We start from the raw sequence: 11734 nt of genomic DNA, 5'->3' as shown, positions 1-11734 counted from the left end.
ATTTTGTAACTGGATGGTTTCTAGGACCTTTCGATCCGGAAATTGGTATGGCTCCAATATGGTCCGATTTTGATTATTCTCTTGTGATATAAAATTGAACAAGATTAAAAATTAAAAAAAACTACTGCAAATTGGCTTCCAATTGATAGAGAGAGTGATTGAATTTCCTTGTCCTGGCTATGTATCCGTAAAAGAAACGCACACGCAAACCACCATGTTGTTTCTTGTTGCAAAGAAGCAGACAAACTTTTCACCAAAACATATCATGCTCACTCTTTTTCAGTAGTAAAATATCCTCCACGCATAGCACGTTGTGTACGTTAAATATTATATTTAGTAGCTCTTATTCCACAATCAAAAAATATTGGAGGAATATACATCAATGAAATTGAAACACTTTCTTTATTCAAATTTCTATTATTAAGATAAGAAATCTATAACCAAAACCAACTAAGTTACCTCCGATAAGAGAATATGCGTGAGATAAAAAAAAAAAGAAAAAGACACGCCTAGAAAACATAACACAAAAAAACAATATACAAATACAATAATGAAAACAATTTGGCCTAAATTTTCATCTTATTAGCAAACAAAGAGAAAGAAGACATGGCCAACAATATGCATGTTGTAGAGGAGAAATTATTTCCAAGGAGCATCCAGGAGATGTCTATGGATGGTGCTGAACCACCATCAGAATATTTAGTTAAAGGAAATACTTTTGGATCTAAAGATTCTTCAACACTAATTCAAATACCCATCATTGATGTGAGTCTTCTTTCAACAGAAATTGAGCTAGAAAAGCTAAGATCTGCTCTGAGTTCAGCTGGATGCTTCCAGGTAAAGGACTCAAAATTCAGTTGCTAAATCAATCACTACTATATAGATCAAAATATTTGGTCAACTAATTGGCCTTATAAATGTTACTAACTGTATTTGACATAATTTTACCAACAGGCAATTGGTCATGGTATGTCAACTTCATATCTTGACAAAGTTCGAGAAGTTGCTAAACAATTTTTTGCACTTCCAGTTGAGGAAAAACAGAAATACGCACGAGCTGTGAATGAATCTGAAGGGTATGGAAATGATAGAGTTGTTTCTGAGAAGCAAGTTCTTGATTGGTCTTATCGCCTCACTCTTCGAGTTTTTCCAAAAGAAAAACGAAGGCTTTCTCTTTGGCCAGAAAATCCAAGTGATTTCAGGTACTCTAGCCTTTTCTCATAGTGAACTCAAACGTGTATAATCGTCTTTTAAACACGATCCAATTGACAAAACCCCGTGCATCTAGTGTATCCCAACCATCAACTGAACATAGTTAATCACATGTTTAAATTGTGTTAATTGTCTAATTTATGTAGAGAGACATTAGAAGAGTTTTCTACCAATGTGAAGTCAATGATGGATTATCTCTTGAGAAGCATGGCAAGGTCATTGAATTTAGAAGAAGGAAGCTTCTTGGACCAATTTGGGAAGCAATCATTACTCCAAGCAAGGATCAACTACTATCCACCATGTTCTAGACCTGATTTGGTTCTTGGTGTCAAACCTCACACGGATAGATCAGGAATCACAGCTCTATTGCAAGATAAAGAAGTTGAAGGTCTTCAAGTTCTTGTAGATGACAAATGGATCAATGTTCCCACAATACCTAATGCTCTAGTTGTCAATCTCGGCGATCAAATGCAGGTAGGTAAATAAGATTCTATAATCCTAACATGAGTCAAATTCATCAAGCATAATGAAAATACTAATTTGTAGTTGGGTGTTATTGTAGATTATGAGTAATGGAATATTCAAGAGTCCAATGCATAGGGTTGTGACAAATACAGAAAAGTTGAGGATGTCTATTGCAATGTTTAATGAACCAGAACCAGAGAATGAAGTTGGACCGGTTGAAGGGTTAATAAATGAGACATGTCCGAGATTGTACAGAAATGTCACAAATTATGGTGACATCAACTACAGGTGCTATCAAGAGGGGAAAATAGCACTTGAGACTGTCAAAGTTGCTGATAACTATGAGCAGAAGTGAGACTATTTCACTTTTGAATTCTCAATGACTTGAAGGCAGAATACACATATTATAATGTTTGGGTTATCAAGTCATATTATGAAAATAAGGATATGAATGGTTCTGTTTGTTGTTAGAGAATCACCAATCATATTTATATATTTCAATAAAAGTGTCTTAGTGATCAAAGACTTAGATAATCTCTAATTGTTCTAAACATATTAAAATTAACATTATTTATTGAAATACTACTATATATATCTCTTAGACTTTTGAATAATGGCTGCTAAAGGCATACCTTTGTTGAACCTGTCTTAAATTTGGGTCGGTTCCTCTCAACCTGGAAGGAAATTGACATCTCCATTTCGGTCATAGTACTATTACAGAGACAAAGTCCAAGTTAAACAGAAAAAGCAACTGAATTATTTGAGAATAGCACATGGCCATCTTTACACATTGTCATTTATAATCAAACTTCATAGTTTTAGCACAGGTCCAGCATGAATTATATGAGAACATGACAATAGTTTAATGATTCTGGCATCAAGTAGCAAGGCAGTATTCAGCTTCATGTCCATATAGATCAGGAATCACATGCTAAGTAGATTGTAAACATGTATAAGCTGGAATCTTACGAAGAAGTAAGTAAAAAAAATAAAATCAAAACCTATTTAATTTATACCTCCAGCAATCAGATCTGAAATTGTTATCATATATAGCTGGATCGAAAACTGCATACCAACATCGATGACATTTTCCTGGATTAGAAAAAACTACTTCCCCCCAAGATAGTGACACCCCACATTGACCCGCAATTTGTGCCATCCGTTTATCATCTACTAGAGGGCCCACAGCTGTGATAAGTAAATCTTAAACAGCTCAAATAGAATAATTTTAGACCAACTCCCTTCAACAATATAAAATTCTTCAAAATAAAATCTTGCAGAAAGTACTATAAGGGCAACTGCAGATTAATTTAATCACCACGTTTACTCCAATAATGTTCTCTAAACACACATAAGCAATCAACTGTATTGATCAAGGTTATGACAAAATTACAAAAATGCAATGAACTATATTTTGCAAGGGATCTAGAATCAACTAAATATTGATATTAGGCAACCTGAGTAGTACTAATAGTTAGCTACAAATAAAACCAATGCAACTATTTATCATTAAATCACTTGGCTACATTATTGTTATCGTGTTATACATAGTAAAATTGTTGATTAGTTTCTTCAGGGAAACAAACTAGAAACAAGAAAACTAGTGTTTCGCCTATTTATAAACGAAAAATGGGATAGAAAACCTCGCAAATCCAATAAACAAGTGAGGAAACATTCCGAAAAGATAAGTAATGAACACAGGTAGAAATGGACACCCACAAAAGAATAAGAAAATGGAGATGGCGTATTATACCCAGCACACTTTTGGTTCTCAAATAAATTTTTAAAAAATATTGGGCAAGGGGAAATTACTATAATTAATATTATTAATAATAGTGGCACTGATGATTATTTTACCGCTGTCTCTGGTGAGATTTGAGTTTAAAGTTACAAAATCAAGTTAATATCAATGAGCTAAAAGTTACCAAACTCCAAAGAAGCACCGCACATAGAACGAAAGGATACACACAAACTAACAAGCAAATAGAGTTTGAGTTCTCAAAATGATTAGTTTTGCCAAATTCCAGATGATAGAAATTATAAATACTGAGCACAAAATAATAGGAGAATCAGCCATATAGAACAGTAATAAACAGTAGCCATTAATCAAATAGTAGCTAGACAACAATCGAGGTAAATATCATAAATCTGAATTGTACATATTCAAAACCGATGACACTCGTTAAATATCTCTCTTCGGATTAACATTTCTCAAGCCAACATTCAATACCATAAATAAGAATGGCACACAAAATATGAGTGGGTGAGCTCCAGAAAGTGTCAATCCAGCTAGGTAAAAATGCAAAGAAGCCTAAAATTATAGGAAAGCTATGACATCTAAGAATTTAAGACGAGCATCCAAACTGAAGAATCATTTTTTGTTTTCATCTCAGTCCAGAGCTTTTAGAAAGATTGGATGTGAAATTTTATAAACTAACAAACTTATTAAAGAAATACAAAGAGAATAAGCTAGGCCTACAAACAATTACCAACTACAAGTAAACCTTGGATGTCAATTTCATTTGGCATCCACGGTATCTGTAAAAGATGATACAGCACTACTGTCTTCTGATATCTCAGGCAACATAGACCTCTCTGGAAAATCACGGATATTTTCTTCATTTTGAAATACTTGTTTACGATAAATACCATGCAAACGGTCAAAAAGCTGCTTCTTCAATGACTCAAAAGCCAGATCAAATCTTTGCAGTTGCTCCATTGCATTTATATTATACAAGAACAACCCATAGTACAGGTCAAAGCTATCACCAGCAGTATTCTCCACCAAACTCAATAAAGTCTCATATCCCTTTGTGTCTATTGGTGTTGCCTCCAGCTTCAGTTTTTCTAAAACTCTTCCTGTGGTATGTGTGACAAACTGTGATCCAGCGGCATGCCAATCATGTTCGGCACATGACATTTCAACCATTCGGCACCCTTCTTTGGAAAAAATGTCAAGAAACCGATCACAACGCGACATTCTAGATTCCACTTTTCCAACTCTGACTTTATCAAATAGAAAAGGAAGGCCCTTCCACCCATTTTTCCCACTCTCTGGCCCAAACATAGGGTGAGTACAGAGAACGTCGAAATAAGGTGGCAAATGTTGAAGAAAGATGTTTCTAGGAAATTCTTTGACAGAAAGTACATCAACAAACAAAGTATTTCTCTTCAACCTCTGCACAGGCAATGACTTAAGAACTTTCTCTGTTGAAAGGATTGAAGTGCAAAGTAAAATCACTTCTGGATGTTGTTCACAGAGATCATCTGCATCATTAAAATAGGAAACTCCCAAATCCTGAGCCACATCAGAGTAGTCTGTTCTAGAGTATGCTAACACTTTATGGCCTTGACGTACAAAAGTTTTTGCAAGGAATTGACCAAAGTTTCCAAAACCAATGATCGCGATCTTGAGCTTTGTGCTGTCATCAGACAGGAAAGAACCATTTGACTTGTAATAACCATGTAGTTTGGCATCAGCAGATCTGAACAATACATTAATGCAACGACAAATTAGACCAGATTTGAAACACCAATCACGCAAAAACAAAAGCAGCACTGGTATTAATGCTCCCCACAAATAGTCATTATTACTTACTCATATTACTCGTAACATTGGAATGATAACAGTCTTTAACCATGTTCAATCACATGAAGATCAAGCAAATTAATATAAGAAAACAACATCAATCAGAATAACACAAAGTTAAGTTACATTTAACATACAGTACCACTCCACTCCCCCATATCATACCCTCGCAAGAATAACAAAACAGAAATAACATAATGTACTAAATAAAATTGAGATTATAGCAAGCTTTAAAAAAAATGAAACCTCTGATTGTTGGAGGACAACACAATTGCAGATCCATTTTGGCCATACTTGGCCACTGCATAATTGTTGCTATCTTGTAAATTCTGGACCTTTCCAACATTCTCAAACAACTGACTCCTCACAACATGGTGCAAACGAGCAAACAGCTGTTTCCGCAAGTCCTCAAAAGCCAAATCCAACCTCTCCAACATCTCCAAAGAGTTCTTATTAAACATAAAGAGACCATAGTATAGATCAAAGCTATCCCCAGAAGTATTCTGAACCAAATTCAACAACGATTCATACCCTTTCGTATTAATAGGAGTAGATTCCAACAACAACATATCCAAAACCCTACCAACAGTATGTGTTATAAACTGTGACCCTGCTGCATACCTATCATGATCAGCACAGCTCATCTCCACCATTCTACACCCTTCTCTTCCAAACACATCAAGAAACTTCTCAGACCTCGCAACCCTATGCTCTTCGTCCCCAATTCGAACTTTCTCGTAAACAAAGGGAAGTCCACTCCAGCTACGGCTTGCACTCTCAGGTCCAAACATAGGATGTGAACAAATGATATCGAAATCGTTCGGCAACAATTCGAGAAGAAGGCTTTTGGGAAATTCCTTGACGGAAAGTACATCGACGATCAATGTACTGCGTTTGAGCCGCTGAAATGGAAGAGAAAGGAGAACATTATGAGTTGAAATTATCGAAGTACAAAGGAGAATAACTTCGGGGTGTTCTTCACAGAGATCATCGGCGTTAGGAAAGAATTTGACGCCGAGAGATTGAGCGACAGCGGAGTAATCGGAGCGGGAATGAGCTAAGACGGTGTGGCCTTGACGGACGAAGGTGGCCGCGAGAAACTGACCGAAGTTGCCGAAACCGATTATAGCAATTTTGAGCTTTTGAGCGTTTTGGAATTGAAGTGCGGCTTTGGATTCGTAGTCGAATGATTGTGCGGCGTCGATGGCGCGAATGATGAGAGGTTTGGCGGTGGAGAAGCGATTCGAATTTGGGGAAATCGAGAAAGAGAGTGGAAGTTTAGGGTTCAGACGAGTAATGGTTGAATGCGACGGCGGTTTCAACGACGGCGACGGTGAGTGAAAGGTTGAAACGCCGAGCATTTTGACGGTGTGACTTTTTGCGATTTTTAGGGACTTACATGTAATAAAAAAAATGTTGGAAATCTTTTGATTTAATGGTAGTAGCCGCTAACTGGGATGAATGTGATGAAGCTTTTAATTCAGTTAATATAAACTTTTTAAACATAGTCATGAGTTACATTAACTATTCAAGTAATATAAAAGGTAATGTTAACTTGTGCCCCAAGGCACATGTTTAGAAATTTATATGGAACTAGTGTGATACCCGTGCGTTCGCACGGGTACCCTTCGTTTACGCACATTTGGATTGAGGAAAAAAAAATATTAATAAAAGATTAAATTTGAGTTAAAATGAGAAAAATTATTAAAATACTAATATTAAAAAAATTGAATATTAAAAATAAAAAGTAATTAAGAAATAAAGTTTATATTGTTTTAGATTGAATAATATTCCAAATTTGTTCCCGTTAATATTCATTATTTTGATCAATAACTTAGTGTTCACGTTAAATATTAAAATTTTTGATCAGTAAGTTCGTGCTCCCATTAATGTTTAATATTTTAATCAATAATATTAACGGGATACATATAATATTTTTTTCAGAAAAAAATAATTTATGTAATTATTATGATGCATTTTGTTCTGTAAAATTATATAAAAAAATTAATTAAAAATGAAATTGATAAAGAATAGAAAAAATAAAATATTTTTGAAACAATTGTTTTATAAAACATAATACAATTTTAAAATTTCTACTCAATATTCTTTAATAAACTTTTTAATATTTTTCACATATTTGAAGAAAATGTTTGATAAATTTTCATTATTTAATAGTATTTATTTAATAGTATTTAGATCAATAGTATCATTTCTACTCAATATATTTGTTATAGTTAGATAATAAATCTCTTATTTCCCATTATTAACAAAACAAACTGATTATCAGGATGTAAATTAATTTTTCATTAGTTATTATCAGTATCAAAATTGATTCAATTAATTATTATCAGCATCAAAATTATATTAGCATAATTATTAGTTACCGCGTCCCATACCTAAAATAACACGTAATTCTAGCAAATAAAATTGTCGAACTAATAAAATCAGCTCCTATACTATTTAACAAATATTTTTCTAAAAGAACAAACACAAAACACTTAAATAAAATATAAAAAACAAAATAAATCTCTCTCTAAAGAGTAGGCCATGTATACACATGCAGCTGCACTCTTATATAAATATTGTAACCATAGCAAACAAATCTTTCATTCTTTTCTTCTCCAAACAACTTCTTCTATCTTTGTTTTTGTTATACAGAAATTTAAGAATGGGTACTAAATGACAAATGTAGAGGCACACATTTATATTTCATTAGTTATCAAGTTTGTACAACATCTGTACAGACCAGCTCGCAATGCGACTACGACCATTATTTAAAACCTGATCATAATAAGAGGAGCATGAACTTGGATGGATTTGCCCCAATAAGTTTGTATGTACCGGTTGAAATCAAAATTTTCGTTGGAGTTGGAGATGCACATGCTTGAGTCCAAGCTTTTATGAAAGACTTATGAATAGAAAAAAACCACAATCAATTAAAAAATAATAATCATACAAATGCTTCAAGTTTTATAACCTGTGTTTTATCTAAAAGATGAAAGTTTCAAAATATTAGTATTAATTGATGAACATACTAAAATAGTATTTAATTAAGGCAAATTCTTATCTGCCCAACACAAAAAGTTGGGTAGAGCCAAATTTTGATATAGGAAGAACTCCAGGTTGAGCTGCACCATAGTCAGCTAGAAATAGGAATGAAACTATTACAGCTATCCTGAAGTCCTTCATACCTTCTTTGGCTAGTTTTATTATATACTTTTATTTCCCTTGAACGAATGTATTGTTTCAAAGATGGAATAATATTTATACTTAAACGACGAAGCTTCGTAACCAAGAACAAAGCAACAAACTATTGTCTAAATCAATGCTGATACACCAGACCGGATAATCAAGTTTCTATCATGGATAAGGCTATCAAGTTAAAAACTAAGCAGCAAGATATTGTGCTTCAAGTGTCACGTTAAAAAGAGATTCTGTAATAAGTAACCAAAAGAGAAAAATGAACTTATTATATGTCAATACAAATTGCTAATGTATATCAATATCAAAATGATATTTTACCTCTAGCTTGCTGTAAATTACTTTTAGTTCAAAATAAAGACTAACTAATTTGGTCCATAACAAAAAGTCTGTTAAGGCATTGCTAGAAAGTTCAATAGTGACCCAGTACATTACTGACATGCAAGGCGTGTATTTACCAAGAGAGTAGCCGGTAAAAATCATCGGTACATTCAAAGCACCGGAAAGAAGAGCAACAGAGTCACTTGCATAAGCATAATGCCCGTGAATAGCAACCGGCCAGACATCATGCCCACTGCCAATTTTCTCCCCTCAATTTCTATGTACTATTATCTTCATGGTCGACGAAGCCTTGTCAGCTGCATAATCTGCGGTTAATTTTGAAAGAGACATTAATATAGATGCATTTCAATTTTATATATAAGAAACCCTTCTTGTTTTGGTTGCTTTGAAAGCTAAAAGTAATGTGATATTGTAATGTACTTCCATAATAATCCAAATTTCGGGCATGTGAAAGAAATTCTTCAAACAACCAAGTGCCAAATCTGTCAAATGTCATCGCTGACGGTTGACCAAACAGGTTCGGAAACAGCTTCGCGATCTCATATGCAGAAACGATACAATCAAAATATTTTTATAAGCGGAATCATGTCTTCTTTCAAAACCTGTGAATACAACAAAACACTAAGTACCACAAAAACCAACAATAAGAAAATACATTGTCACGACATTTCTTACATGCTCGGCAATACTTTCAAGCAGATGTATGTCATTATTCAAAGAACCCATTGACTTCTTTAATCTCAAATAAACAATTGGTGATTCTGGATGACTTGCAATTGTGAAGCCCGGTATTTCCATCAACCCTACATGCAGTAGCAAATGTATCTTAATATAAGTGATAAACCAAAACAATAAAATGGAATAAAATCCTTGCATGCCTCAACAACACTCATCTGTCTCAAGAAAATAAGTGTTGTTAAATAGCGGCAATAACGCTATAGCCTAAAGAATTTGAATGAGTAGATATTATTTTAGTTTAAATACTTGATCGGAAAAATAGCAAGTGTACTATTTTGCCTCTGTAGTAATAAAGGGAAAATTCCCCGAATATCGATCTCAAGGACTGCGTGAGATTATAGAGTTAGTCGCACTTCAATTAAACAAAAAGCCTTGGGGTTTTGGTTTTTGTGATTACAAATTAAATTGCAAATAAACTTAAAAAGGATGATTTAGCCAAAGATGAGTAACATGCCAGGGTAGGTGTGTGCATTAACATATGTAACAACTCTGAATCCTTATTCCAATAACAAAATCCAACTTATCAATTACCGGTTCTTAAGGGTATTTGCTCCTAAGTCCTTAGTGGGCAAACCTTTGAACATTCAATCCTAATCCCAAAGTCCTCTGAAATTATTGATGAAATCAAGTATTATAATTATCAAGAATAATCCGGTTACTATAGGGTATCCCTAGTCCTAGGTCATATCTACTATAGTATAATGGGATAAAAACCCTAACAATGGAGGTCAATCCTAATTGCCAGTCATAAATCAATCCAGTTGGTCCGACGAGGAAAGCAGTAAAAACATTATACCATTAAATTGAACATGAAAGGAAAATACGTTATTGAAATTCGGAATTCAAAATCATTACAAATGTTAATCAGGGACACCCCCCTAGCATTGGGGGGTTTAGCTACTCATATCATCCAAAGAAATTACAAAGATATTAAATAAAGACATTACAATAGAGATGATGAACTTTGATCTTCAATGGCTTCCGCTCATGAGAGTTCTCCGTTCTTCTCCAATTGCATAGGCTTCTTCTCTCAATCCTCAAATTCTTCGTGTGGCAAAAAGATCCCTAATTCATCTTGAAAACTCTCCTAAATAGTGCAGACTCACTTAAGTTGGTTGGAAATACCAAAAACACCCTTGCAGGCAAACCACTGAACAGAATCATAAAATTCACTGAAATCAGCGTCAAACCCAACACGGGCCGTGTTAAGCACCACGGGCACCCGTGTTGGTCCCCTGGAATATTTATTTTTAACACTTGGTCCCAGACTTAGCAACACGGGTCGTGTTGAGCAACACGGGTACCCGTGTTGCACCCCTGTTTTCCTCTCTTCTCAAACTTTGCTCCTAACGCTCTTCCTGACACGACCCGTGTTGGGCAACACGGCCACCCGTGTCAGGCCTCCTGTAGCATGTTTTCTGAACTTCCTCAAAACTTCCGAGTTTCGCACTGATTTACTCTGGTTTCTCCAAATGAACCTGGAAACATTAAAACATACAACCAAAGCATAAAATGACGAATAAAGAACTAAAACACTCAATAACAAAACTTAAACATACTTAAAAACAACGATAAAAATATGTGTGAAAACCACTGATCAATACTGCATCACAAACCTGATTCATTGTCAATGTTCCGGTCTTATCGCTCTAAATAGTTGTGGCTGATCCCATCGTCTCTCACAGGCAGAAAGCCTCCTCACCTGCATTCAATGTGTTATATTAAACTGAGCTTCATAATCAAAATTCAGTGAATATGAATATGGATAAAGCATGCACTGCATATAATCTTTATTATGTGTATACATAATCTAAAATACCTTCATTTCATAGCCCCCGGAGTCGTAAATTAACCAAGTTCTGAGTTGCAACCCATGATAAACACCACTATTAAGATTAAAGCTTTCAAAGTCTATGAAGCACGGATATCGACACGACACTTACACATTGACATTAATAATAGTTTGTGAAAATTCTATTGTTGATTGTAATCACTTGTGTCGATGTTGAAAACCATGTGTCAGACATCGAATATGACTTCAATCTGAAGTGTAGGTGTTACATAGTTCTTGTGTACTTTTCTGGAAGGGATTGAAAGTCCCAACACCATTGGAAACAAAGACATGATTAAAGTCTCTACTCTTACCTTCTTAAAGTGGCCAAGTACTTCTCTTTTGTCATAGTTTGC

The 11734-nt window shown here is 34.6% G+C and overlaps 2 protein-coding genes and 1 long non-coding RNA gene across 3 annotated transcripts; 1 reads left to right on the top strand and 2 right to left on the bottom strand.

The window, feature by feature from the left end:
• The first annotated feature begins 449 nt into the window (after positions 1–449).
• LOC131603818 (codeine O-demethylase-like) lies at positions 450–2257 on the top strand. The gene is made up of 4 exons (XM_058876255.1): positions 450–837; positions 955–1202; positions 1359–1686; positions 1775–2257. The coding sequence occupies exons 1-4, from the start codon at positions 607–609 to the stop codon at positions 2030–2032; spliced, it is 1065 nt and encodes a 354-aa protein (XP_058732238.1). The 5' UTR covers positions 450–606; the 3' UTR covers positions 2033–2257.
• A 1500-nt stretch (positions 2258–3757) lies between these two features.
• LOC131633030 (arogenate dehydrogenase 1, chloroplastic-like) lies at positions 3758–6751 on the bottom strand. Its single transcript, XM_058903741.1, has 2 exons — positions 5513–6751; positions 3758–5162 (listed from the first exon to the last, which is right to left on the bottom strand). Exons 1-2 carry the CDS (start codon positions 6625–6627, stop codon positions 4196–4198), a joined length of 2082 nt encoding a protein of 693 aa, XP_058759724.1. The 5' UTR covers positions 6628–6751; the 3' UTR covers positions 3758–4195.
• A 1926-nt stretch (positions 6752–8677) lies between these two features.
• Positions 8678–11314, bottom strand: LOC131633038 (uncharacterized). Its single transcript, XR_009293213.1, has 3 exons — positions 11164–11314; positions 9485–9612; positions 8678–9411 (listed from the first exon to the last, which is right to left on the bottom strand). It is a non-coding gene; the product is annotated as an uncharacterized LOC131633038 (long non-coding RNA).
• Positions 11315–11734: the final 420 nt, after the last annotated feature.

Source organism: Vicia villosa, linkage group LG1 (genome assembly GCF_029867415.1).
Source record: "Vicia villosa cultivar HV-30 ecotype Madison, WI linkage group LG1, Vvil1.0, whole genome shotgun sequence".
Classification (NCBI taxonomy): domain Eukaryota; kingdom Viridiplantae; phylum Streptophyta; class Magnoliopsida; order Fabales; family Fabaceae; genus Vicia; species Vicia villosa.
The sequence above is the reverse complement of the archived record's forward strand: the minus strand, read 5'-3'. Positions and strand labels throughout refer to the sequence as shown.